The sequence below is a fragment of the Schistocerca serialis genome, chromosome 4 (genome assembly GCF_023864345.2).
Source record: "Schistocerca serialis cubense isolate TAMUIC-IGC-003099 chromosome 4, iqSchSeri2.2, whole genome shotgun sequence".
NCBI lineage: Eukaryota > Metazoa > Arthropoda > Insecta > Orthoptera > Acrididae > Schistocerca > Schistocerca serialis.
Genome location: NC_064641.1, coordinates 587,631,510 through 587,657,642, shown reverse-complemented (window position 1 = coordinate 587,657,642; position 26,133 = coordinate 587,631,510). Strand labels below are relative to the sequence as shown.

Genomic DNA, 26,133 nt, shown 5'->3' with positions numbered 1-26,133 from the left:
CATTTACCCAGGTTGTCAACAAGGTACTGTGTAATCTGGTGGTGACTCCATAATGATGTGGACTTGTGTGTACATGGAATGGACTGGGTCCTCTGATCCAACAGAACCAATCATTGACTGAAGATGGTTATGGTCAGCTACTTGGAGACTATTTGCAGCAATCCGTGGACTGCATGTCCCCAAACAACTGTCACTCAGCCAAAGTTGTTTGCGATTGGTTTGAAGACAGTTTGAGTGAATGATTTGGCCACTCAGATCACACAGTATGAATCCCATCGAACATTTATGCGACATAATCGAGAGTTCAGTTTGTGCACAAAATCATGCACCAGTAACATTTTCACAATTATGGATGGCTGTAGAGGCAGCATGGCTCAGTATTTCTACAGCAAACTTCCAATGATGTGTTGAGTCTGTGCAATGTCAAGTTGCTGCACTATGCCAGGCAAAAGGAGGTCCAACACAATGTTAGGAGGTATTCCAGGATTATTGTCATTTCATTGTATCTTATTATTACATAGGTGAGTGAAAAAATGGGAGTACATTAACTTCTCAAAAGTGAAATGAGAGATTGTTTGGTAGTTATTGACATCTGTGAACTCACCCTTGTAGAAAGGCTTAAAAGTGACATATTTTAAAATGTCTAGGGAAGTAGGTTTTTGTAATATGGGGGCTTCATGGCTTGCTGATGTGTGGGAGATTCACTGAAGCATATATTTTGCTATAACAAGCAGAAATGATGTAAATCCACAAGTTTTCACTGTGCAAAATCCTCATGAAGAATCCTGATATTGTTACACAAACGGCTGCAGTCTTTTGTATATGTAAGAACAGCTTTTTTGCATGTGTCAATGTCTCTGTCTGAAACAAATATTATTTGTGATCCACATGGTGAAAACAGTGCAAAGTAAATCCTGTGTGTGTGTGTGTGTGTGTGTGTGTGTGTGTGTGTGTGTGTTGACAAACAGTAAAACGATTTTCAAAAATGTACGCCTCATTAATGTTGTCTTTTCTGCATGAGCAATGTTGCTCGAGTACCTGACAACAGCATATTATGTTACGGCTTACTTATCAACAGTGTGACCACCTGTATAATAGCATATTGCTCCACCTGTGAAATTCAGTACAGCAGTGAACCTGTGAGACATAAATTAGACAAGTCTTTGGTAGGTTTCTATAAGTATGTGGTACCATATATTTATTCATGGGTCATACAGTTCCCTTAAATTATAGCCCAGTGGTTTATGTTCATGTGTCTGTTGCCCAGCAGTACCCCGGATGCCCCCCATCAGGTTCAGATCAGGCATGTTCGGTGGAGAACAATGTGATTTGATTATTTGGCTCCTCAAAACACTGTGCCATGATTCTGGCCATGTGCATGGACAATTATCCTGCTGGAAGATGCCACCACCATCAGAGAAGACATTAAGCAGTATGGGATGCAGGTGGTCCACAGTAATGTTCACATAGTCCACAACTGTCAGTAATTGTAATGCACTGCTAGTGTCAAAAAATCAGGGGTCATTTACAACATAGCACTTCACATTCCCCTTCTGAAAAGTTACATATCTACATCTACATCCATACTCCGCAAGCCACCTGACGGTGTGTGGCGGAGGGTACTTTGAGTACCTCTATCGGTTCCCGCTTCTATTCCAGTCTCGTATTGTTCGTGGAAAGAAAGATTGTCAGTATGCCTCCATGTGGGCTCTAATCTCTCTGATTTTATCCTCATGGTCTCTTTGCGAGACATATGTAGGAGGGAGCAATATACTGCTTGACTCCTCGGTGAAGGTATGTTCTCGAAACTTCAACAAAAGCCCATACTGAGCTACTGAGTGTCTCTCCTGCAGAGTCTTCCACTGGAGTTTGTCTATCATGTCTGTAACACTTTCGCAATTACTAAATGATCCTGTGACGAAGCACGCTGCTCTCTGTTGGATCTTCTCTATCTCTTCTTTCAACCCTATCTGGTACAGATCCCACAGTGGTGAGCAATATTCAAGCAGGGGGCGAACAAGTGTACTGTAACCTACTTCCTTTGTTTTCGGATTGCATTTCCTTAGGATTCTTCCAATGAATCTCAGTCTGGCCTCTGCTTTACCGACAATCAACTTTATATGACCATTCCATTTTAAATCACTCCTAATGCCTACTCCCAGATAATTTATGGAATTAACTGGTTCCAGTTGCTGATCTGCTATATTGTAGCTAAATGATAAAGTATCTTTATTTCTATGTATTCGCAGCACATTACACTTGTCTACATTGAGATTCATTTGCCATTCCCTGCACCGTGCGTCAATTCATTGCAGATCCTCCTGCATTTCAGTAAAATTTTCCATTGTTACAACCTCTCGATATACCACAGCATCGTACATAGTGTCATGCAATTCTCCTTATCTGGTTTTCATTTCTTCATGTGGAGAAAGCTACTTCATTGCCAAATGCCAACAGACTTGTAACATCCAGTTCATTATTTATTGTTTCTGTTAAAATGTGACATATTCTGTCACTTTGTTATAGCCCTGTCAACTTGAATTTGATGTGCTTATAACTGTAGGTTTTGTTTTAAAATGTGACACAGTATTTTTTTCTTGTATTTGCATCCTATATGCAACTCCAATGCACCCTGTAACCATAAGCATCTGTAAGTGGGTTGATAGGTCAAGAAGTGGCATTTGCCCTCTCTATCTTGAGTACAGACTATTTATTCATTACAGAATTTTCCTACACCGTAGGTAACCATCAATTCTCTGGAATATAATACATTCTTTGCACACCTTTGAAATTTAGTTCTTGTGGCATGACATGGCTCGAATGGATCAACTCATTTTTACCAAATATGGCGATTTTAAAGACTGCCTCCTCCTCCGAATAAATTTCTGGTGACACCTATCCCTGTAACATTACTTGCTGCTAGGTAGTGATATTTTACTTGTACCTCCATTGAGCCATCCCACTGAGTCTCAGTGGTTGTCTACCCTAGATTCACTCTAAACAAAGTTTTTCTTATTATGTTATATAGTTACACTAACTAGATACATCTTATTAAGTTTAGAACTATCCCTTTTTGGTTCAGCACAGTGCTATCAAAGGAAACTGACAAAATTCCAGTATGGTCATCACTGTTGAATAAGTTGAAGCAATTGTTCTAAAATGTTTTGTATTTGGAAAGAGTGTTATTCAAATCCTTCCGCTCTTCTCAAATCATTCTGGAGTCAGTGTAACATGCATCTCTTGTAGATGATTACTCATATAGAAAAAAATAGTTCACTGCATGATACAGATTAAAGAACCCAGTTCTAATACCGAGGGTCAATGAGAAATATGGCAGCCACTAAAATGTCAACAGTATGACAGTTTTGGGTGTCACATGTATTTGAAAATCTACTGAGTCATTAGGAGACTCAATGAATGCTCCATACATGATTCACACCATTTAGCAGATCTCTCTTAGAACTAATGTTAGTCTGTCTTTTGCCCACAATGACGGAATAATCTTAGTGAACCATTGTTGTCTTTCCTTTTGGTTGTTGTACATAATGCATGATATCTATGTAATGTCAAAATGTTTGAATCTTCGTATAAATGGAATGTGGAAAATAAAAGCAACAGAAATTTGTGTTTGAAAAGGAGGAGTTGAGTGTTCTTGTTGTGAGTAGGTTACATTTTCAAACAACACTCGTAGCTTTCATCAACCATGGAGTTAACTGCTGAAATACACACACAACCTACCACAATTGGAATGCACATTTTAAAGCTACAATACTTTGTATCAAATCTGATAGTAATCAGTGACTTCACTATGTTTCATTACAGAATCTTTTCAGACAACAATTTCTGAATTTGGCTGCCTTGACATTGTTGTAAACAATGCTGGAATAATGAATGACAGATTTTGGGAGCTGGAAGTAGATGTCAACTTGGTAAAATATAATATCAGTAATTATTTATTTTTAAGAGTTACAAAAAGATAGCACCTTCAGAAACTGTTATTGTATTTTGGATGTACGTAACTGTTTAATGTCAATAACTTTTGTTTCTTGTCTATGCTTTTACAATTTCCATAGTATGTTTCATAGTGCCTGTAACATTAGTGATTTCTGCATGGTAAATGTTCACAGAAGTGTGTACTAATAGTGTTTCCAGGGAAAGTCTTTATATCTGTAAATAAGAGCTTTCATATTTGTAAGCTGTCGAATAACAGCACAAATTTTATAATGTGTGAGGGGAAGACAATGACAAATCTGGAAAACTGTAGCTTGGAAAATATATAGCAAATAATTTTCTGTGTGTGTTTTTTGTCAATTACATTCGGTTTTTTTTTCCAATTACATTCTTTTTTTTTTTTTTTTTTTTTTTTTTTTTTTTTTTTTTTTTTTTTTTTTTTTTTTTTTTCCTAAAATTCAACAAAGGAAAATAATCTCTTGATTTAAAGTAAAATATTCTGTATTCAGTCTTTCCTTGTAAATGTGGACTTCAGAGAATCCCATCAAACGTATTTTTTAAGTCTTAGATACACTATGTGATCAAAAGTATCCGGACAGCTGGCTGAAAATGACTTACAAGTTCATGGCGCCCTCCATCGGTAATGCTGGAATTCAATATGGTGTTGGGCCACCCTTAGCCTTGATGACAGCTTCCACTCTCGCAGGCATATGTTCAATCAGGTGCTGGAAGGTTTCCTGGGGAATGGTAGCCCATTCTTGACGCAGTGCTGCACTGAGGAGAGATATTGATGTCGGTCAGTGAGGTCTGGCACGAAGTCGGCATTCCAAAACATCCCAAAGGTGTTCTATAGGATTCAGGTCAGAACTCTGCACAGGCCAGCCCATTACAGAGATGTTATTGACATGTAACCACTCCACCATAGGCCGTGCATTATGAACAGGTGCTCAATCATGTTGAAAGATGCAGTCGCCACCCCCGAATTGCTCTTCAACAAAGGGAAGCACGAAGATGCTTAAAACATCACTGTAGGCTTTGCTGTGATAGTGCAATGCAAAACAACAAGGGTTGCAAGTCCCCTCCATAAAAAACCCAACCACACCATAACACCACCACCTCCGAATTTTACTATTGGCACTACACATGCTGCAGATGACGTTCACCAGGCATTCCCCGTACTCACACCCTGCTATCGGATTGCCACATTGTGTACTGTGATTCATCACTCCGTACAATGTTTTTCCACTGTTCACTTGTCCAACGGTTACACTTCTTATACCAAGTGAGGCATCGTTCAACATTTACCGGCGTGATGTGTGGCTTATGAGCAGCTGCTCGATCATGAAAACCAAGTTTTCTCACCTCCCACCTAACTGACATAGTTCTTGCAGTGGCTCCTGATGCAGTTTGGAATTTCTGTGTGATGGTCTGGATAGATGTCTGCCTATTACATAGTATGACTCTCTTCAACTGTCTGTGGTCTCTGTCAGTCAACAGACAAGATCGGCCTGCGCGCTTTTGTGCTGTACGTGTCCCTTCACATTTCCACTTCACTGTCACATCGGAAATAGTGGACCTAGGGATGTTTAGGAGTGTGGAAATCTCGCGTACAGACGTATGGCACAAGTGGTATCCAATCACCTGACCACGTTTGAAGTCTGTGAGTTCTGCGGAGCACCTTATTCTGCTATCTCATGATGTCTAATGATTACTGAGGTTGCTGATATGGAGTACCTGGCAGTAGGTGGCAGCACAATTCACCTAATATGAAAAAGTATGTTTTTGGGGTGTCTGGATACTTTTGATCGCATGGTGTATATGCAGCATTACAGCATGTTCTTTTCTTGCATGGGTTTCAGTACACAATATCTCACATGAGCAGTTAAGTGGGAAAGTAGTAGTTGCATCATCCTTGCCATGATGCTGATACTCAGTGCATTGAGATGTGCATGGTAACAGTTCATATGTCACTGTAACCTAGATGACATTAATATGCATGATATACATATGGACTTGAAAAATGTGCAAATTTTTAGTTCCAAATATGCAAGCAAACAACCAATTTAACAATGAAAAATGTTGATGTGTGCTCAGTATCTTACGTTAATCAAATTAATCAGCTGTTACTTATTATATAAGGTTTGAATACAAATGCGCTAATGAAAATTCCTTGGTGGAATATAAATGATGAAAGAAATACAGATAATAACTTACCACATAAGTGAGGTGCTGAGTTGTCAGCCCACACTTAAACAAGACAGACTGTTACTAGCTTTTGAACGAATCTTTTGTCAATAAACATACATAGCTCTGCTACAATGTTTCTGGTCACTACATTGTGCTGGCACTGCAGCTTGACTGTGGTGAGTGATTGTCAGATGGAGTGCATAAAGGGAGAAAGGAGATGGTGTTTAGGAGGGAGGGCTAGGGAAGAATGACTAATAGCCACGAGGGACAGGGAGCAGGTACCCAGTATAAAAATGTGCCATAGGTCACCACCTTCTGGCTGTAGGCAGGGTAAGATAGAAAAGGGGAAGAGGATGATGACAGAGACGAATGTATGAGTATAGGATGAGTAAAATTAGGCTGGTGAATGATACGATTATATTGTTCTACAACAGGATAATACTCAGTAATAAATGAAATGATCATATGGCATTGTAGGCCAGAAGACATTGTATGTAGTTGTTCGGCCTCCTGATGCAGGCCGGCCGCGGTGGCCGTGCGGTTCTGGCGCTGCAGTCCGGAACCGCGGGACTGCTACGGTCGCAGGTTCGAATCCTGCCTCGGGCATGGGTGTGTGTGATGTCCTTAGGTTGGTTAGGTTTAAGTAGTTCTAAGTTCTAGGGGACTTATGACCTAAGATGTTGAGTCCCATAGTGCTCAGAGCCATTCCTGATGCAAATATTTCTATTTTATGCCACTTCAGCTAAATGTGTGTCAATGATAATGAGAAGAAATAATTAGGACAAGACGAACACCCAATCTCCAAGCAAAGAAAATCTGCACCCTGGCCAAGAACCAAACCTGGCATCCTGCAATCTAGAGGTCGCAACGCGGACTACTAGACCACATGTTGCAGACGTATTGGGTGATGGGGATGATAGGTGTCACAATGTGGGTACTGTTGGTGGCCAGTTAGCTTGCTGTGAACAGAGGTTTGTTTGAAGCCACTGAAGAGATGGTGACTATCCAGGAATTCATGTTGAGAAGGCCCAGATGAATTAGATGGAAGAGATGGTGTCGAGGCTGTGGAGGTACTGGGACACTGTTTTGGCCCAAGGTCCAGATTGTGAAGATATTGCCAATGAATTTGGACCAGACAACTGATCAGAGATTTTGGATGGGTAGAATGGTTTCTTCTAAATAGTCCACAAAGAGGTTGGCATGGGGATGCCTGTGGATGGATTATTTTTGTATAACTTTCCCCATCAAAAGTGAAGTAGTTGTGTGTAAGGATGTAGGTTGCCAAGACCATATGCATAACTCCTTATCATCATCATCATCATCATTATCATCATCTAAAGAGAAGATATACAAGCAAGTTCATAGTTAGTCATAGTCACCCAGTGGCAGAATAAATGCTGATCACAACGTGCTAGATTTCAGTGGCTGCTACACATCCGTGCCCTTGGATCCTTGCCCCCTTTCCAACACCAGCTTCTCTGAGTTACATAGACAGAAGTTGTCCTTGTAACAAATCTTTTATTTCTGTACCACCTCCTCTGCCCTATGACCTTAAATTCACTGTCTGCAGCCCTATCCTCCTCTCTACAAATCCTGTCTTCCAGTATCCTATGTGGATCATTTTGAAACTAATGCCACCAATTTATTTTAATGCAAACTAGAAAGATAAAGAAAGAAAGCACAGCAGCACATTAAGTACAGTAAGATTTCAGATACATACTATCATTTTTCCACAGAGCTCCCACAATTCATTATGCACTTTTGTCAAGAGCCTTCATGCCCTGCTTATAGGAAACAGTACCAGCTCTGTTGTACAGCCTGACATTATTGTTGCCAGTGGGATTTATGTGTTTGCTTGTCTCTGGAAATTACAGCTTTCAGCCTAGTCAGTGTGGTATTAATTGACAGTTGTGTTAGACTTACAGACATAAATAAGAACCACACCCTTCATATACTAGAAGACTGTGCACATCACTTTGCCTAGAAATTGGCTTTGTCTTCAACTTCTTTGTTGGAGAATTTGCAGATAATTACTCTGTGGACTGTCTTTGGATTCCAGCTTGTAGTGGTGATACTACATCTTATTGGCAGTGATGATGATCAGAAAATTGCCACCTTAGCCTCTTATTGGTCCAACAAGCCCTGAAAAATATCCATGTGATGATTTTTTTCCCCATCTTGTTGAAGTAATTGTGGGACCCATCTCACACACACTTTGAAATAACCAAGGTTGCACAGTGTCTGGCGCAGGTCGTTACAGCCAACATTTTTGTGCATACAATTGAAGGGTAGAAATACACAGATCATTATGAGAACTGAAAGCTGAACAGGGTCGAAAAGGTATGGCTTCTTGTGCACATTCTTTTCACCACTATTGACTTGCAGTATCCACCACCTTGCAATTACTCGTGCCTACTGTGTCATCTCCATGCACCCTTAGCAAGTATAGGTGAATTTCAGTTGGCGCAGTTTGTTCAGTTCATATATTTGATGCCATGGGAAACCCATCTCTATCTGGAAACTTTGGAGTCAGCTGGCCGCAGCAGTGCACAGATGCGATGAACATGAGTTGTAGGGATTCACATGCCTGCTAACATTGCCTCCCTCCCACCCTTGCCATCACAAACCCAGAACGCTGTCCAACCTATGATGCGTCATTGCAGTCTACAGTGCCATTGAACTTGAACTGAATGTGATTTGTGCTATCAGTAACAGTGCAATATTTTTGTTAGTAGCTAGTTTCATAATGGAAAAAAAAGTTATTCATACAATGGAGACTATAAACTGAAAGTAATAGCATATGCAGAATAACATGGAAACAGAGGAGCTGAGTGGCATTTTGGCCCTCCACCAACAGGAAACGCCATTTGCGATTGGTGGGCTAGCAAAGAAGAAATGAAAAAATGAGAAAGACTAAATATACAAACAGAGGACTAAATGGAAAGTGGCCAGAACTAGATGATGTATTAAAATGGATTAAAGGATGCCATCAAAATGGTATTGGAATTAATACAAAAATGATTTAAATACATGCTTGTAAGCTAGCGCCACACCAGAACTTAGCGGACTTTAAGGATGTAGTTGATTGGTGCTACTGGTCTAGGAAATGCCACAAGAGTATGAAGAAAGAATGTTATCTTCTCATCACTGTATTATCCAACACCAAAAGAAAACCAGTGTGGAATTAAGCCAAATAATGAATATAGACTAAACGTTTCTGACATTTGATGTGCTGAATAACAAACTGTTGCCATGGAAGGTGCTAAAACTGTAACCATAAAAACAAATGGACATGGAAAAAAGCAATACAATGCTGTCCTTTCATGCTGTGCTGATGGTTCTAAACTTAATCCAATAATCATTTTCAGGCACAAAACAATGCCAAAACCTTCTGAAATATTACCGGGCGGAGTTCACATACATGATAATGGTTGGATGGAAGAAGCTGGTATGTAATTAAGGAGAGTGTGGGAGAGAAGGAAAGGTACTATATTGAAGAGGAGTTTTCTTCTTGTGTTAGGTCAGTTTAGTAGTCATTTGAAAAATTCTGTGAAAGAGAAATTGAGACAGGGAAATACAGAGCTTGCTGTTATTCTGTGAGGACTTCACAATTGAAACGTCTTCATGTCTTGATAAGTAAATTGTTCATGACATAGGAATGGAACAAATGGATGATAGATGAAACCCAACATGAATTCACACCAAAGGGAGCTTTAGAACGACTTACAATCAAACAAGTGCGTCAGTGGATACAGCAGTCATGGTCCAGAGTGAGGGCCAAAATTATTGTTAAATCTTTCAAAAAGTGCAGCGGAAGTAACATTATCAATGGTGGTGAAGAAGAGAACAACAATGACGACAAAGAGGAAGGAGGAGGAGGAGGAGGAGAAGAAGAAGAAGAAAGTTCAGATGATTTTCAGGGATTTTAACGGTCCGTTCAGTTTTATAAACTAAGAATTTTTTTTAGTCTGGCTGTACACTCTAGTAATAAAAATGGTAAAAATGTTATTTTTTTAAAAAATTCTTAAAAATTAAGGTGCGTCTGATAGTCTGTAAATGTGGCGTGTACCTTGGAGTTAAAAGTTTATTTTGGAATGCTAAGAAGAAGAAGAAGAAGCTATTCATTCTGGCAGCTTAGCCTAGGGTGCAAACAAAGGTAGCAAAGGCTTGTTGATGGTAACTAAGTGAAAACTATTTTCATAAAGGAAACTGCCAAATTTACTCATTCCAAAAATGATAGCTAGCACTTTATTCTCTATTTGCAGATAAGGTTCTTGAGGCTGCTCTAAGGTGTAGGCTTTTTGAAACTTCTAGTAACTTATGGGAAAGGACAGCACCAGTACTGTGAGGGGAGGCATCCATTTCCATAGCCAATGGCAACCAAGGCTGATACATTGATAACACAAGTTTTCACAGTTCTCAGTGATTACAGACGAGCTATGGTCCATTGAAAAGGAACACACAATGCAGCCGATTTTAACAATTGGCAATAAGAGCTCCCCAAGGAATATATCAGGCATAACAGGTAATCTTGCAGAGATCTTGACAGATTTGGGAATGGACATACTTGTATTTGCCTCAACATATTCCTGTGTGGATTGTAACTCTTCTTTACTGATCACATATCCTTGGTAATTGATGGAAGGTTGAAAAAATGAACATTTAGAAAAATTGTACTTAAGACAGTTTTTAAATAGAGCCACTAAAACATGACACAAAATGCAGAGATTTTCTTAATTTGTACATCCCATAACTGGGATGTTGTGAAAATAGTGTATTTACTCAGGAATACGCTGATGGAAAAAAACTCGCAACACCAAGAAATAATGTAGAGTAATGAAATTTCGGGAATACATTTGTCTAGAAAACATATTTAAGTGATTAACATTGCAAGATCACAGGTTAATGTAAACATGAGATAAGCCATTGCAACTGTGAAATTGCTGATACATTAATAATCTGTGTAACCACCAGAATGTTGAATACAGGCAGGCAAACATGCATGCATTGTGTTATACGGGTGATAGATGTCAGTTTGTGAGATGGAGTTCCATGCCTCTTGCACTTTGTTGATCAATACAGAGACGGTTAATGTTGTTTGTGGATGATGTTGGAGTTGTTGTCCTTGGGTGTCCCATATGTGCTCCATTGGAGACAGATCTGGTGATCAAGCAGGCAAAGCCAACATGTCTACACTCTGTGGAGCATTTTGGGTTACAACAGTGGTATTTGGGCAAGCATTATCATGTGGGAAAACACTCCCTGCAATGTTGTTCATGAATGGCGGCTCAAGAGGTCAAATTACCAGATTGATGTTCAGATTTCCAGGGTGTGTGGTGACAACCACAAGAGTGCTCCTGGTGTCATGTGAATGTGCATGCTAGCACACAGACAGGTTGGTTGCAGGTCTTCAACTGGCCTCCTGGCACTGAAGCAGAACCAGCTTTCATCAGGAAATACAACAGACCTCTACACTGCCCTCCTGTCTCCTCACTTGACACCACTGAAGTCACAAATGGCGGTGCTTTGTAGTCAGTGGAATGCATGCTTCAGGGCTTCTATCTCATAGTTGTCCTTGACGTAACCAATTTTTAACAGTTTCTTGTGTAACTGTTGTGCCAAATGATGCTCACGTTGCTGCTGTAGATGCAGTATGATACACCAAAGCCATATGCCAAATGTGATGGTCTTCCCTTTCCGTAGTGTCTTGTGGCTGTCTGGAGCCTGAACTTGTTGTGACTGTATCTTCTCGTGGCCACCACTGCCAGCAATCATGTATGGTGGCTACATTCCTGCTGACTCATTCTGCAGTATCCCAGTAAGAACATCCAACTTCTTGCAACCCTATTTCATGACCTTGTTCAGTCTTGGTAGGATGTTGATAATGGTGTTTGTGTCATCTTAAAGGCATTCTTGGCAAACATCAGCTCAACATGTCCAATCTCAAAGGTAATTAACACTCAAGACCGTTACAGTGTGTATTTAAAGCAAACCTGATTCGCATCCTCATACTGGTGCTATTAGCGTTGCTCTTATGCGACTGGCACAACATTGGAATAGATGTCATCTTTCAGATGTAGGAAAATGCCTACAAGGTTTAGTTTGTCACACAACTCCTTCTTGGTGTTGTGATCTTTTGTCCCCATCAGTGTATATGCTATCGACTGTTCTGAAAACCTTTGGAAAGTAGCAGGTTCACTCATGACCTGAGTCCTTGGTTACAGAAGCTGGAGAAAGTCCTCCATTGGATTAGTTTTCTAAAAGAACTGACCACCAGCTAATTTGAAAAAGTTAATGAGTTTCAGGTAAGATATAGGAATCCATTTCATTGATTGTAATTTTAGTCGCCACACTGATGGAGGTTGTCACCAGGCTTAAGTATGACCGTTGAAAGAGAGGCCCATTGACTGAAGGGAAATTGCTGTTGTTCCAGCCTAATTCCAATTTCACTTTGTCGCAAAAGGACAACGTAATACGGTGATCTTAAAAAAATGCACTACTGCGGAAGATTTTAAAGCAATGTGTGCCTGAAAATTTAGGACTGTCCCTAGACAAGGCTCAAATAATGGCACAAATTGTGAACATAAAGTGTCAGTTTCTTGACATGCCCATGAAGGCTGGTTGGCATTAACAGTATGTTGGATAGAAAAGCTGAATAGACATTAAGTCCAAAAATATTTTCTACAGACAGATTTGAAACCACAGGAAAGGTACTGTTCTGATTACTTAGTTAAACTTCAGAGAGCTTTGTTTGAGTTGACAACTGAATTTCATGATGCCTGCAAGCCCACAATATGAAATGCACATTGAAAACCAATTATAAAGTTCATAGATTGATTCATCATAGAGATATACATATTTGTATATACAAGAATGTAACAGGGACAGTTCTGATTTCTTTGTATAAACAGTGCTTTTTTTGGAGCCAGTGCATGACCACAACCTGCAGTTTTGTTGATCTCGATCATAAAAACACATGGCTAGGCACCTGTCAAACTCTGACGTACTTCTGCTGTGTGTCAGCACTCAGTGTTATAAAGAGAGCAGTCCTGGCCTGAATGCACAGCTATAGTCAGGACAACTAGGCAATAACAAGTATATCCTGCCTGATATCCTTGAACCATGCGAGGAGGAGCAGTAAGAGGTTCATGGTGCATCATTGGTTGAGAGATGATTGTCATATTAGGAGCAGAAGAAAAGTACTGTTAGATTTCGTTGGTCATCACTGGGGTCATTGCACACACTTCAGAATCAGTGGAAAATGCTTGCTGGGCAGCTTGAGAACTTCAAAAGCATGAACTATTCACAATATCTCTGCTAACAATGATCTGACTGCTGAAAGGTCTTTGTGAATACATCTTCATCAGTGGTGAGGCAGTTGAGAAAATTCCTGACTAATTTCTCTGTGCATGATAGTCCACAGTTGCACACAAATTTGCACTTCCTTCTCAGTACTTAAAGCATGGCTTCGAGTCTGATTTACAATGTAACAAAAATTCTAATCAGGCTGCAGCCACATGCATGTTAGTGACATATGTTGTCAACAGAGTATGAATGTCTGAAAGAAAAAACTCTGAAGGTTCTGACAGTGAGGCTAATTGCTATGCTATATAGTGCAACTGAGGGCTGATGGGTAGTGAAAAAGTTCACCGCATTGTGTGCTTTGAATGTTACTTGTCTGCATATTCAGTGCTGACTACAAAAACAAAGTAGGTGGCAGGGATTGCAGCTGTTAGTCAATTTAAAAACATATCCATGGTAACCATGCTATCAAATTGAATTATAACCTCTTTTGTCTGCAATTTTGAAGTGTCAAACTTGTATCACAAAAGTTGTTTATTAATACTTTGTTGAACACACTGAAATCAAAATAAATGATATTTGGTTCATATGGGTTACTGAGCTTTTGAATTTTTCAGAACTATAATGAAAACAATCAGCATTGACACCACTTGTTGTGGTGGAGGAAATCATTCGTAGGTGGAGCTGAAATCAATCATGTGGTCGAATGGTATCAAAGGTCGCCAAAGGAAAACCTAGTAGTAGTAGGCAGAACATCACTATGCTCATATTCCAAGCAGGCCCAGTTCTAATATGAACAATCTGAAGAATAACTAGTGTTGTGCAGAATTAGTATTTCATTTGGTTACGGAAATGTACCCATTAACTTTCAGACAGAAATGAAAGTGAGCCTGGCATCACATCACCTAGATTGGCCAGCAAACACCCACGTGACATGCTGGCCGGATGTGCTGTGTTGTTTACCACTCCTAGTGACCTCACCAGCCCTAAATGTAATGAGGCATATCAGTAGGATTGAATCATCCACAGATGTCAAAAGGGATTAGAAGAGGTACGCGGCTAGTGTTATCTGTAGTTCAGCCATGCCTAGACAGTCAGTACCATGGTTCGATCGTATCCGAATTGTTACTTTGTGCCAGGAAAGGCCCTCAACAAGGGAAATGTCCAAGTGTCTCAAAGTGAACCAAAGCAATGTTGTTCAGGCATGGAGGAGATACAGAGAGACAGGAACTGTTGATGACATGCCTCACTCAGGCCACCCAGGGGCTACACATTGCAGTGGATCTCCGCTGCCTACGGATTATGGCTCAGAGGAACCCTGATAGCAATGCCATCATGTTGAATAATGCTTTTCATGCAGCCACAGGACATCATGTTACGACTCAAACTGTGTGCAATAGGCTGCATGGTGCGCAACTTCACTCCTGATGCCCATGCCAATGTCCATCTTTGCAACCACGACACCATGGAGTGCAGTACAAATGGGCGCAACAACATGCTGAATGGACCACTCAGGATGGGGATCACGTTCTCTTCACCGAGGAGTGTCACATATGCCTTCAGCCAGACAATCGTTGGAGACGTGTTTGGAGGCAACCCGGACAGGCTGTGAATGCCTTGGACACACTGTCGAACAAGTGTAGCAAGGTGGAGGTTCCCTGCTGTTTTGGGGTGGCATTATGTGGGGCTGATGTATGTCGCTGGTGGTCATGGAAGGTGCAGTAACAGCTGTACGATACGTGAATGCCATCCTCCGACTGAAATGCAACCATATTGGCAGCATATTGGTGATGCATTTGTCTTCATGGACGACAATTCGCGCCGCCATTGTGCACATCTTGTGAATGACTTCCTTCAGGATAATGACATCGCTCAACTAGAGTGGCGAGCATGTTCTCTAGACGTGAACGCTATCAAACATGCCTGGGATAGATTGAAAAGGGCTGTTTATGGACAACATGATCCATCAACCACTCTGAGGGATCTACGCCAAATCACCATTTAGGATTGGGACAATCTGGACCAACAGTGCCTTGATGAACTTGGGGATAGTATGCCATGATGAATACAGGCATGCATCAATGCAAGAGGACATGCTACTGGGTATTAGAGGTACTGGTGTGTACAGCAATCAGGACCACCACCTCTGAAGGTCTCGTTGTACGTTCGTACAACATGCAATGTGTGGTTTTCATGAGGTATAAAAAGTGTGGAAGTGGTGTTTATGTTGATCTCTATTCCAGTTTTCTGTACAGGTTCTGGAGCTCTCGGAACTGAGATGATGCAAAACATTTTTTGATGTGTGTATTTGCAATGTTAAAAATGGTTGCAAAACACAGGAGGACCTACAGGTGAACATTGCTTGGTGTAAAGATGGGTGCCTGACCCAACATATGTGAAAAATATTTTATTTTGTAGGACTAAATCATTGTGTTGGAGTCATTGAAATTGATCACAAAATTTTGGTACATGAGGATATGTATCTGAAGTAATTTAAGACAGAATCACCATTTTAGTTTGTGTGGAAGATCTCAGAATATGGAGAACCTTAAAAAAGTGTAGTTCATTCACAAAGGTAGTTGTTTATAAATCTCTTGTGATTTTATTTGAAGTCTTGTTTGTCTGTCTAGGATTCTGTAAGTGATGGCAATGAGTGAAGAGATAAAATACAAAAGCAGATAAAAGAAAGAGCTGGAGGGCATTCTTCGCCACACCCATAAGCGTTCAGCAAGTCCCTTGTGCTTTCATGTTTATGCCAAATGGCGAGCTTCTCTGAAACCTCAGTCAGTGTTGCATAGGTATGAGTTTGGAAATCCCAGTGCTCTGAGCTGGATGCTGATGAGTGCAGCCAGTCCTCTGTAATCTTAAGCTCTGTGCATGTTCCAGTAGAGCTGTGTGAGTCACAGGGGATGAAGTTTGAGCCCTAACAGTTGGGATTGATGAAATATATGTATAATCAGAAAGTACTCTCAACTTCAAAGTGTGCCAATATCACTTGCAGCATTGTGACATGGTGTAAGAACAGTGGTTAAAAAATCCTACCAACAGAGATTAGAGCATTGTCTCTCACATTTTCAATGAAAATCAATTTCAGATTCAGCAGGGATTGATGATAATACTGAATGCAGGTTCATCTCAACCAGATTCCAAGCAAACATTACAAAGTCAGCTGCATACAATGGCCTCTGGATTCGGGTACCTTGTTCACATTGCTCACAGTGGCATTTAAACCTGCACATCTTCAATTGACAAAACAACACAGAAACAAGACGATAGCTGACTGGAAACATAGTATTATATCACAAGAAGTTGTGATTTTCCCTCTTTTTAAATGATGGAAGGCATCAAATGCATCAGTGACCCCATGAGGTATTTAATACACAGTGTCTTAAGAACATAGCTCATATTGGATGTTGTTCTGTGATGTTTTTGTGGTGTTTTTCGTGCTATGACTTGTGCCTACTCATTCATGTATTATTGATAGGAACCAAGATTTTTGTTTCATCATTCTCAGTGACCAAGTGTTGTGTTTTTCATGATGAATATGCTGTGTTTACAGAGCTGCACATATACATACTACTTGGTTTGTTCAACAGTGGGACACACTGTAGCTCTTTCACTGACCTGCTAAACTGCCTAATCTTAATCCCGTAGAAATTGCTCTGGACTGTTCGGAACAGTGTGCAAAATGCAGCAGTCAGCATCCCCACATTTTTTACTTCTAAAATATCTGCTCATCAAGTGGCTTTGGTTGCTTATGATATACCTGAAAAAATTGTGAACTCATCGTACCTGAATCAAGTCCATTATCAAGGATAGAAGTGTAGCTACACAATATTAGCGTGATGCCTCCTGCAGATGACCAGTTTTTTTTTTCCCTGTGTGTTTATATATCACTAGTTGCTTAGGGAACATTGATGAATCCTATATCATCAAAAGGAAAAAAATTACCAGTGGTTTGGGTGTGTTTTTGGATAGTAGTAATACCCAGCCCAACAAGAAAAGTCCTGAATTAAGCCACCTTGAAAACACACCTCAGATATGAGATGAAATTATGGGCACAGACCAGCTCCCAAAAGATATTTTTAGTCACAAATGTGAGTGACAGCATGTTATAATTGATAAACTATCACTGTTATATATCCAGAATGCCTTGTGTGATATGGCAGGAACTTTAGTTGGTGAAATACATAGGAAGTGCTTTCTTATCATATCAAGGTACACAGCTGCATAATGTGGTATGTCTTTCATGAGTACCATTTATGAAAGTGCTGCATGACTCCATAAATTTCAGCAAAAGGGTTGTTACATGCAGAGCTTTAAAACACTTACACTAGTGAATGTACCAAAACAGAATTAATTAAAGAGGCACTTGTGAAGTAATTCAACTTCCAACACAGGAAACACACTATTTATATTTCTAGGGCGCATATTTTAAACTCTGATGCCCTTGAACTAAGGGGATACACTCTCCACCATAAAGAGGACCTTAGTGGTGAAACAGGCAAAGGAGGGATGGCTGTGTGTGTAAATAACACATGCTGCCTTTATGCTCTCCCCCTCCTACCTAAAGACATTAAAGCAGTTGATGGTGAAAATGATGAAAGAATGCTACCATTTATTTTCAACACCGGCAGCCATACACCTTGGTAAATTGTAGATGACCTACATTCTGGTAAAATTTCATACATTGTATCCATTCACCAAATGGAGCAGCCTCTGAAAGCAAGCCTCCAAAATGGATGCTGTATAACCATCTGGCACTTCTTGAACAAAAAGTGTTCAGGAATGGATGTACCACATCACAAACCTGCTGTGTAATGCCCCTCTTATAGCATCTGCCACTGGATTGGGGTTAGCACTTCTGTGATGTTTTTGCACTTGCAAAAATCTGTGATGAAATGCCAGGCCCTTCTTTGAATCTTCACTATTTCCTCTGTCAGTCTTACTTGGCGAGGGACCCAGACTGAGTAGCAACTCTCATATATCGATCAAAAAGGTTTTTGTAAGTTACTCCCTTTTTGGATGATTTCTCCTGTGGACATCAGCCTTCCGTACGATAAGCTTCATGTAGCCATTCCATTTAAATCACTCTGCACACAAGCTCCCAGATATTTGATTGGTGTGACTGTTTCCAGTGATTATACAGTAACAATGGAATAGGGCAATAATGGGTCTTTTTACCTATTTATGTCCATTATTTTACACTTATGTTAACAACCAATTGCTGTCCTCTGCATCCAATGTTGATCTTCTACAATTTTTTCTGCATTTTGTTAAGATTTTCTAGTGCTGTCTTAAATAGTACTGTTGTGGAGCTATTTAAAAAAATAGAAAACAAATCATTATGGTACTGTATTTGTTAACTTGCAGACAACTCATAGGAATCAATCTGAAATGGCCACTATGTAATATAAGATGATACATTCTCCAGAAGACAATTCTGAAGAGAAGAGTGACATAATAGCTCATTCTGCCATACAGTTTAAATGAAAACTGTTAGTAATCACTACTTTCGGACCCAGTAAAAAGAGTAACACATTGCATTGTGTCCGGGGTTGTTCAGTAAGACAGGTGTCATTGGTTGATGTTACTGTCAGGTGCCATGGAGTGTGATGGATGTGGCTTTGGTATGAAGTGCTACACTCCATGCACAATCTGTCACCTGGTTGATATGAGTGCCAACTTTTACCTTAAGAATATCTTGTAGCCACTGCTCTTGAAGTTATTCGCAGTAGTGGACCTGCTATGTAGTGCTACTAGACCATGACGTGAGACTTCTTCACCTTTTGCAGTGAGCAGGTGCTGAAAGAGAACTACTAAACTGACATTGTCACTTTTGCAGTAACTCTTCTGTATTATAAGCATTACATTTCCATTGCACTACTACAGTTTCAGTTGAGGGTGAAGCAGACCTCTCATAACTGGTAGCTCAACATAGACTGCAACAAGTATTCCTGTACAGGTTTGACTGTAGAGAATGACAGCTTTTATATCTTCTTCAATTGTTCTGTTGTTGACATTGTCACCTATGCCTCTGCTCTGTGATTTCCAAGGATTTGTCATGCCACAGTGCTGAAGCATAAGCAGGCCTCCATGCCTTGTCAATGTTCTGAGCTGATGTCTCTTCCACCCAATCTGCACATACAGCAAACTGAAGCACACACAGTGGGATGTACCACATTTAACTATGTAAACAATGCTTCAGGTTTCCATGAACATCTTTGCCGGCTTGATTGGTTAAAAGTGGAACATGTTACTTTACAGAATCATCATGTTACACCACAGCCACCATGTATGTTAGACAACGTTAAAACAAAAACAAAAATTTACAGGCGTGGTAGCCATTAACCTTTTTCTGTGTCTAAATCTAGATCTGGATGGAAAAATGTGAGATTAGATAAAAATGAAATTACTGCTGTTTATAGTGACATTTCACCGTGAGTAATAACAGATAGATACTGGTTAAACAAATATAAAAATGGTTGAACATCTTTTTTGTTTTTCGTGGGCACTGCCGAAGACATAACAGAAGTGGTTATTGATAAATTTATTGAAGACCTGCAGGGCAGTTTGAAAATGGCGTCTATTGGTGGTGTACATTACAAGCAATGTGCCATCATGGAATTTCTCACTGCAGAGAAAGAAACTGTGGGAAATATTCAGAAATGCTTGCACTAAGTCTGTGGAGAATTGGCTGCCAACAGAAGTACAGTTAGTCACTGGGCATGGAGGATGAGGTCAGAAGGTGGTTCGGTGGAGCTCCATGATTTGCAGTGGTCGGGGAGACGATCCATTGCTGTCACACCTGACATGTTGCAGCGAGCTGATGTCATTTGCGAGGACAGACACATTATGACTCGGCAGTTGGTGCTGCATCTGTCAATCAGCAAAGGAAGTGTGACTGCAATTATCTGCACTCTTGGATATTCAAAAATGCATGCAAGATGGGTCACGCGGTGTCTAACGGTGGATCACAAATCAAACACCTAGTACGTTCCGCCACGGAAATCGAACACGCCCCAGAACAAATGGACGTGGTCAGCCCATAGAGGGCTCAACCTCCGTGGAGGCTATTCCGCGCAGCGAGGGCGCCACCGCTACGCTATGTGCGGACAGCGGCCAATAGCCACTCCCTCCGGTTTCATATTTAGGGACCCACTCTGCCCAAGTACAGTCAGTCTGCTACTTGCTCTGGATTTCGTTTCTATCTCGGTGGTACTGCGTTCTGGTCATTGCTCGTTGTTGACATTTGCCTGGCTCTGGTTCCGAGTGGATTTACTGTTGTAGTTTGGTGTTGTGGTTTCCACAAGCCTCCATTGTTTATCTCTTCCTTATTGTGTCGGTCCTAATCGGTCATGGTCGATTGTTGTCAGTTGTCGTTGGTCTGTCGTCCGACTCGTCCTTGTCTTTACCCAGTGGTGCGTGCTCCACCGCCAGCGGCTTCCCCACCTGGCGGCTCCGATCTGCAGCCCAAGGCATTCCCGCAGTTGGTTTTGGTTACTACAAAACAGAAAAAAACATTTGCCTTGATTTGTTGCAACATTTTGAAGCTGAGGTGAAGGCCTTCTTGTCCTGGACTGTGATAAGTGATGCAACGTGGGTTCACGATTTTGAGCCCAAAACAAAACGACAGTCTTGGAAAGGTGCCATTCCCACTCCCCACAGAAGAAAAAATTAAAAAAAACTGCTTCTGCCAGTAAGGTCATGATCATCATGTTCAGGCACTGTGAAAGTGTGATTCTCATTGAAGTGATGCCAAGAGGCAGTTCCATTAATTCAGACGAGTGTGTCAACACGTTAACAATACTCAAGACCCACTTCCGGCAATTTCAGCGCCACAGCAACCCAGGATATGTTTTGGTACAACGTGATAACACTCGGCCCCACAAGTCTGAGAACTGCTGAACACTTCGGAAAACAGGGCTGGGCAGTGTTACCCCATCCACCCTACAGCCCTGACCCAGCCCTCTTGAGCTTCCACTTGTTTGGGCAAGGATTGGTACCAACAGGGCATGCACACCCTCGTTTCGTGCTGGAGGAAGGCCGTAGAACAGAGTGGAGATACGTGGAAAAATAGGGTGTATAGATAAAACAACATTCTCTCTTGTGTGTAATTATCATTACGTTCAATAAGGAATTATTGAACAGAAAAAATGTGTTGCATTACTTTCTGGGCAACCCTCGTAGTAGAGTCCATAGATGTATTGTTAGAAATGGCAACTGCTAATGTAGGTAATACCTTGGAAATGAAAAATTTGATGGTCCAGTGGTCAACAGGAGGGCATGGCTTTCAACTTCAACTCATGTTTTGATCAGTATAAACAAAATTTAAAGGACTTTTTGCATCAGGTTGTCACTGGCAATGAATTCTGGATTCATTGTCATTCCCTATAAATCGAGTAACAATTAAAACAGTGGGTTACTTCCAGTGAATCTGCAGCAAAAAAAGGTAAAGACAATCCCATGGGTAGGAAAATCATGGCAGTGATGTTGTAGGAATGCTAAGGGTGTCGCTCTCAAAGACTTATTAGAAAAAGGAAAAATTGTCACTGAACAATACTACAATGAGATATTCCGTTACTTTGGCAATAAATTTGGAGAGTCATGTCCCATTTAGTAGTCTGTTGCCCCCACGATAATGCACCATCACATTCATACAAAGGCTTCACTCCAAAACTGCGAAATGCATAGTGAATAACTGCTACATCTTAGGTATTCAGTTGACATGTCTGTCTACCATATCTCCTTGTTGCCAAACATGAGGAAATGGCTCGCATGAAGAGGTCATTGTTGAGACATACCCGTATTTTACAATTCTTGGCAATTCCTATTTTTTTTTGAAGGAATTAAAAAATAGCTTGAAGCATTTTAAAAGGAAATGTTTTAAGAAATAGCTTATTTTTTAAATAAATGGCATCCTCATTTCTAACAGTTATTGCTTTCCATTGTGTTGTGTGTCCACCAAATGCTGGAACAGGATTGTAGAAAATGATGGCTGTGAATTATATTAGTTAGAGTTAGATACAATTGTCTTCAAGGTGGGAAGTTGATCTTATCTGTCTAGTTTCCATATCTTTCTCCATTTCTACAATTTCTGCATATGCATGTTTGCTGTTCCTGCGAGATACAGTACCCTCTCACTAGTAATGTATTTCCCAGAGCTCAAATGCCCCATAGGATTGTTCCTGATTGTCTTACATCCCCAGCCTTTTTCTCATGGCGTTTCTCTCTCTCTCTCTCTCTCTCTCCTATGTGTTTATCTGGAATTGAGAGATTTTCTTCTATAAATTTAAGAAGTGTTATTTTTTGTTTCATATTAATCCACCCTTTACACCAAAGCAAACACAAGTGAATGCACATTTGCAAACAATGCCAGAAATGTACTACTTGGGATTGGAAAGATTAGATTAGATGCATTAGATGTACTTTTCATTCCAGTAGATACACAGTGAGAAGTTCCTCCAGCTTGTAGACCATATCAGAAAAACAAAAATACACAATAAATATTTACAAAGAAGACTAAACACGCTAATATACCTTCCACAGATTCAAGTGAAATGGTCCTCGTTGATATGGAATAAGCTGAATATATTTTTATTTAAAAGGTAATAGATAGCGTGTCACAAAACACACAAATGTTCAGTGTACTGAAGTGCGTATGTTAATTCCTACACTAATGTAGCCATGCATCATCAAATAGAAAAATCATTTTACAACACTTATTTACAATGATAACCTTACTGCACTGAATTTGCGGAATAAATTAGGTGTATCAATTGGTATGTAAATGTGAAATGCATGGTGATAGTGCACTTAACACTGAATTGCAGTTGCAGCTTTGCTTAGCATTAGCCAAAACATTGCACATATGTTGGTTGACACTTTTTTCTGGCTTCTATTTACAGCTGAGGAGAAAATTTAAATGGAGAACACTAACTAGTGATTAACAACATAAAGAATGGCTAGCATTTACACTATGGTTATTAGCGACTGGAAACATTTAGGTTATTGATTGCTTTGAATGCCAACAGTTGCAGTTTCTGATATCTGCAGTGACATACGCAAAGCGCTTCAATGCTTTATTGCAGTATGTATAAGGAAGATAACAGCAATAAAATATGATAAATGAAACTTGAAGTATGGATGTGACCTGCCACATAAGCTACTTAATAAACTCTATTATAGAAGTCATGCAGCATGATCCTGGGTAACCCATTTTTGTTTATCATGAAAAATCTCTAATATAACAGTGATACATAAACTGTGTAATTACAGATAGCATGAATTTAAGCAACAATAATTACCAAGTCTTTCATAGTTTTGATTTTAATCAGCATAACAGATACATATTCAAATTTGTTTACTTTGAAGTGATCTATGAACCTCGCACTCACTCACTCTAGTCCCACCTAGTGCAAGCAAAGATTGAATTTATCTTCTTCTTCATGTCCCCAATAGGACCTTTGAATGCTTTGTAAATTTTCCACCAATCATATTTATTTTCCTTTGGCATTTGTGCACTGGATCTATTGGCTCATAGAAGCACAAATAACATCTACATTCTTCTATTAGCAACATAACATTATCTTTGTACCACGTTATCATTCACGGAACTCATGTCAATACCAAAAACAGTAAACAAGATATCAGAGGCAAGCTTTCTGTACTGCTTATGCTGAAGTGGAGAGAGAATGAGGTTCCTTTGATAGTTTGCTGAAAAACTGAAAACTAGTTGAACACCATCAAATGCCATTTGCACATGTGTACCTAGTATTTATACCAGAGAGAATTCTTGTTTTATGTCCACTTGGGTTTGCTTCTTTGTAAAGGGTCACTAGAGTGTGCATAAAATAACTTGGCCTGTACCTGCACAGACAGCCTGGTAGGGGAGAGGACAACAGTAATGGAAGGACTCCACTGCGAGTGGCCATCACACTGTTGGGGAGGGACAATTGAGCAGCTGAAGGCTAATCACAAGCATGTCATTGCTAACTTGTGCTAATTTTCATTTCACCAGCTATCAATGATCTTTAAAAAATCACATTATCTCATTGAGAAAACTCTAGCTCCTTATATATTGTCATAGATGAGAAACATTCTAACGGTATGGCAGAATACTCTCCTCTTTGTGTGCTGTCATTTACCAAAAACTTATTTCAGTATCTTGAACCATGTATGAGATAAAGGGATCATATGAATATTTCTCTCCCAGTAACATTTGCGCACGGGAGTGGAAGTTAGTGTATTATGCTCAGTCCTTTTGCTTGAAACTGAAGAAAGATATAGATCTTTTACCAAGTTTAAAGAAAAATTCAGTATGCCAGCTACATTTAATGTGCAGCAATGTAAACTCATAGAGGCTCCTATTTTTCATGGCAGTCTATTCTAATTTAGTGTGATGGGTTACTTAATTTCGAAATATCACAGTAACTGTCATCATTAACGAAATGATGGACAAATCACCATGAAGATGATGAATAAGAATAAGGCCAAAATCAACTTTTTTGTCAAATAATTTTCGTAACATGATGTGTGAGAGATTGCAGAGCAACTGACACTGCCATTCCCGCAGTGTAGCATGTTGGCCAACAGCCACATTAAAGTGGGTAAAGTGTGTTTGTTTTCAAGAGACAAAGCATACAACTCAGTATGGGATCATAAGCAGAGGTGGCTCCCCTTCAGAACAAAAGGGTACACTCCCCCAGAACTGAGAACAGGAATGTGTTTCTGTGCTTGGGCCAAGTTATTTTGTGCGATTTCTACTATGGCTACTGCTACCACTATCTGCATCCCCACCCCCACTTTATAACAATTTTTAGTATTAAATTTTTTTATCGTTGTCTATGAAATGAGTGGTGTATTCTTCTTGCAGAATGGAGTCATTCGTGGTACCTTACTGGCTCTGCGTTTTATGGGAAAAGACCGTGGTGGCAATGGAGGAACTGTTGTTAATACTGGCTCAAATGTTGTTGTAAAGCCATATGTAAGCATTCCCATTTACACTGCCACTAAACATGCAATAGTTGGTTTCACACGTTCATTTGGGGTAAGTATTTTTTCTTCCTTTACTCTAGGAACTTCTTCACTTTCACAAGTGTCACAATATGTTGGGGATTCTGGTAATTGAAACTTACTGAAATGACAACATTTTGATAAGTCATTATTTTAGCAAATTGGAGATCCCAGTACTGAAATTGTGATGTGAGTCTGGTAGATATCTTTCTCTCTGTTACTCTCTTTTTTGCCTCATCCTCACTAAAAGATCCCCCATGGGAACAATAAAAAATAATATCACCAGTTCACACTAGTTGCTTTCATACTGTCTTTTATAAGAGGAACTACACTGAAGAAATCTGTAGCAGGCATGTCATTTTCTTGCAGTTATTATTAGCTCTTACTTTTTTTTTTTGTAAAATAATATCTCAGTAACTGTACTTCAAAGCATGGATTGTTGATGAATTTCATTCATCTGAGATTATCACCCGAGTTAAGGCATCACGTTGTTACAATGTTACGACAGGTTTCCTACTCGGCATCTTAAGATGAAGTATTGAATTCATGTCTGGTTTATTCCTTTATAGCCAATGGATCACAGACTCTTCTGTTGAGGGCCGAGCAAGTGCGCCAATCATGTGCCTCTGGAAGAGATGGCATGGCAGGTGGAGTGGATGGGATAGACTAGCAACTCAA

At 40.0% G+C, this 26,133-nt stretch overlaps 1 protein-coding gene across 4 annotated transcripts in view; it reads left to right on the top strand.

Moving 5' to 3' along the window:
• The window catches only part of LOC126475340 (15-hydroxyprostaglandin dehydrogenase [NAD(+)]-like), a 98,361-nt gene that overhangs the window by 8,475 nt on the left and 63,753 nt on the right, over window positions 1-26,133 (top strand). For all 4 annotated transcript variants that reach the window (XR_007586705.1, XR_007586706.1, XM_050103142.1 and 1 more), the window contains exons 3-4: window positions 3,823-3,929; window positions 25,316-25,489. Coding sequence is in view for 2 of the 4 variants with exons in the window: in XM_050103142.1 (XP_049959099.1) it covers window positions 3,823-3,929; window positions 25,316-25,489 (281 nt within the window). In the remaining 2 variants the exon portion in view is untranslated. The remainder of the gene's footprint in view (window positions 1-3,822; window positions 3,930-25,315; window positions 25,490-26,133) is intronic.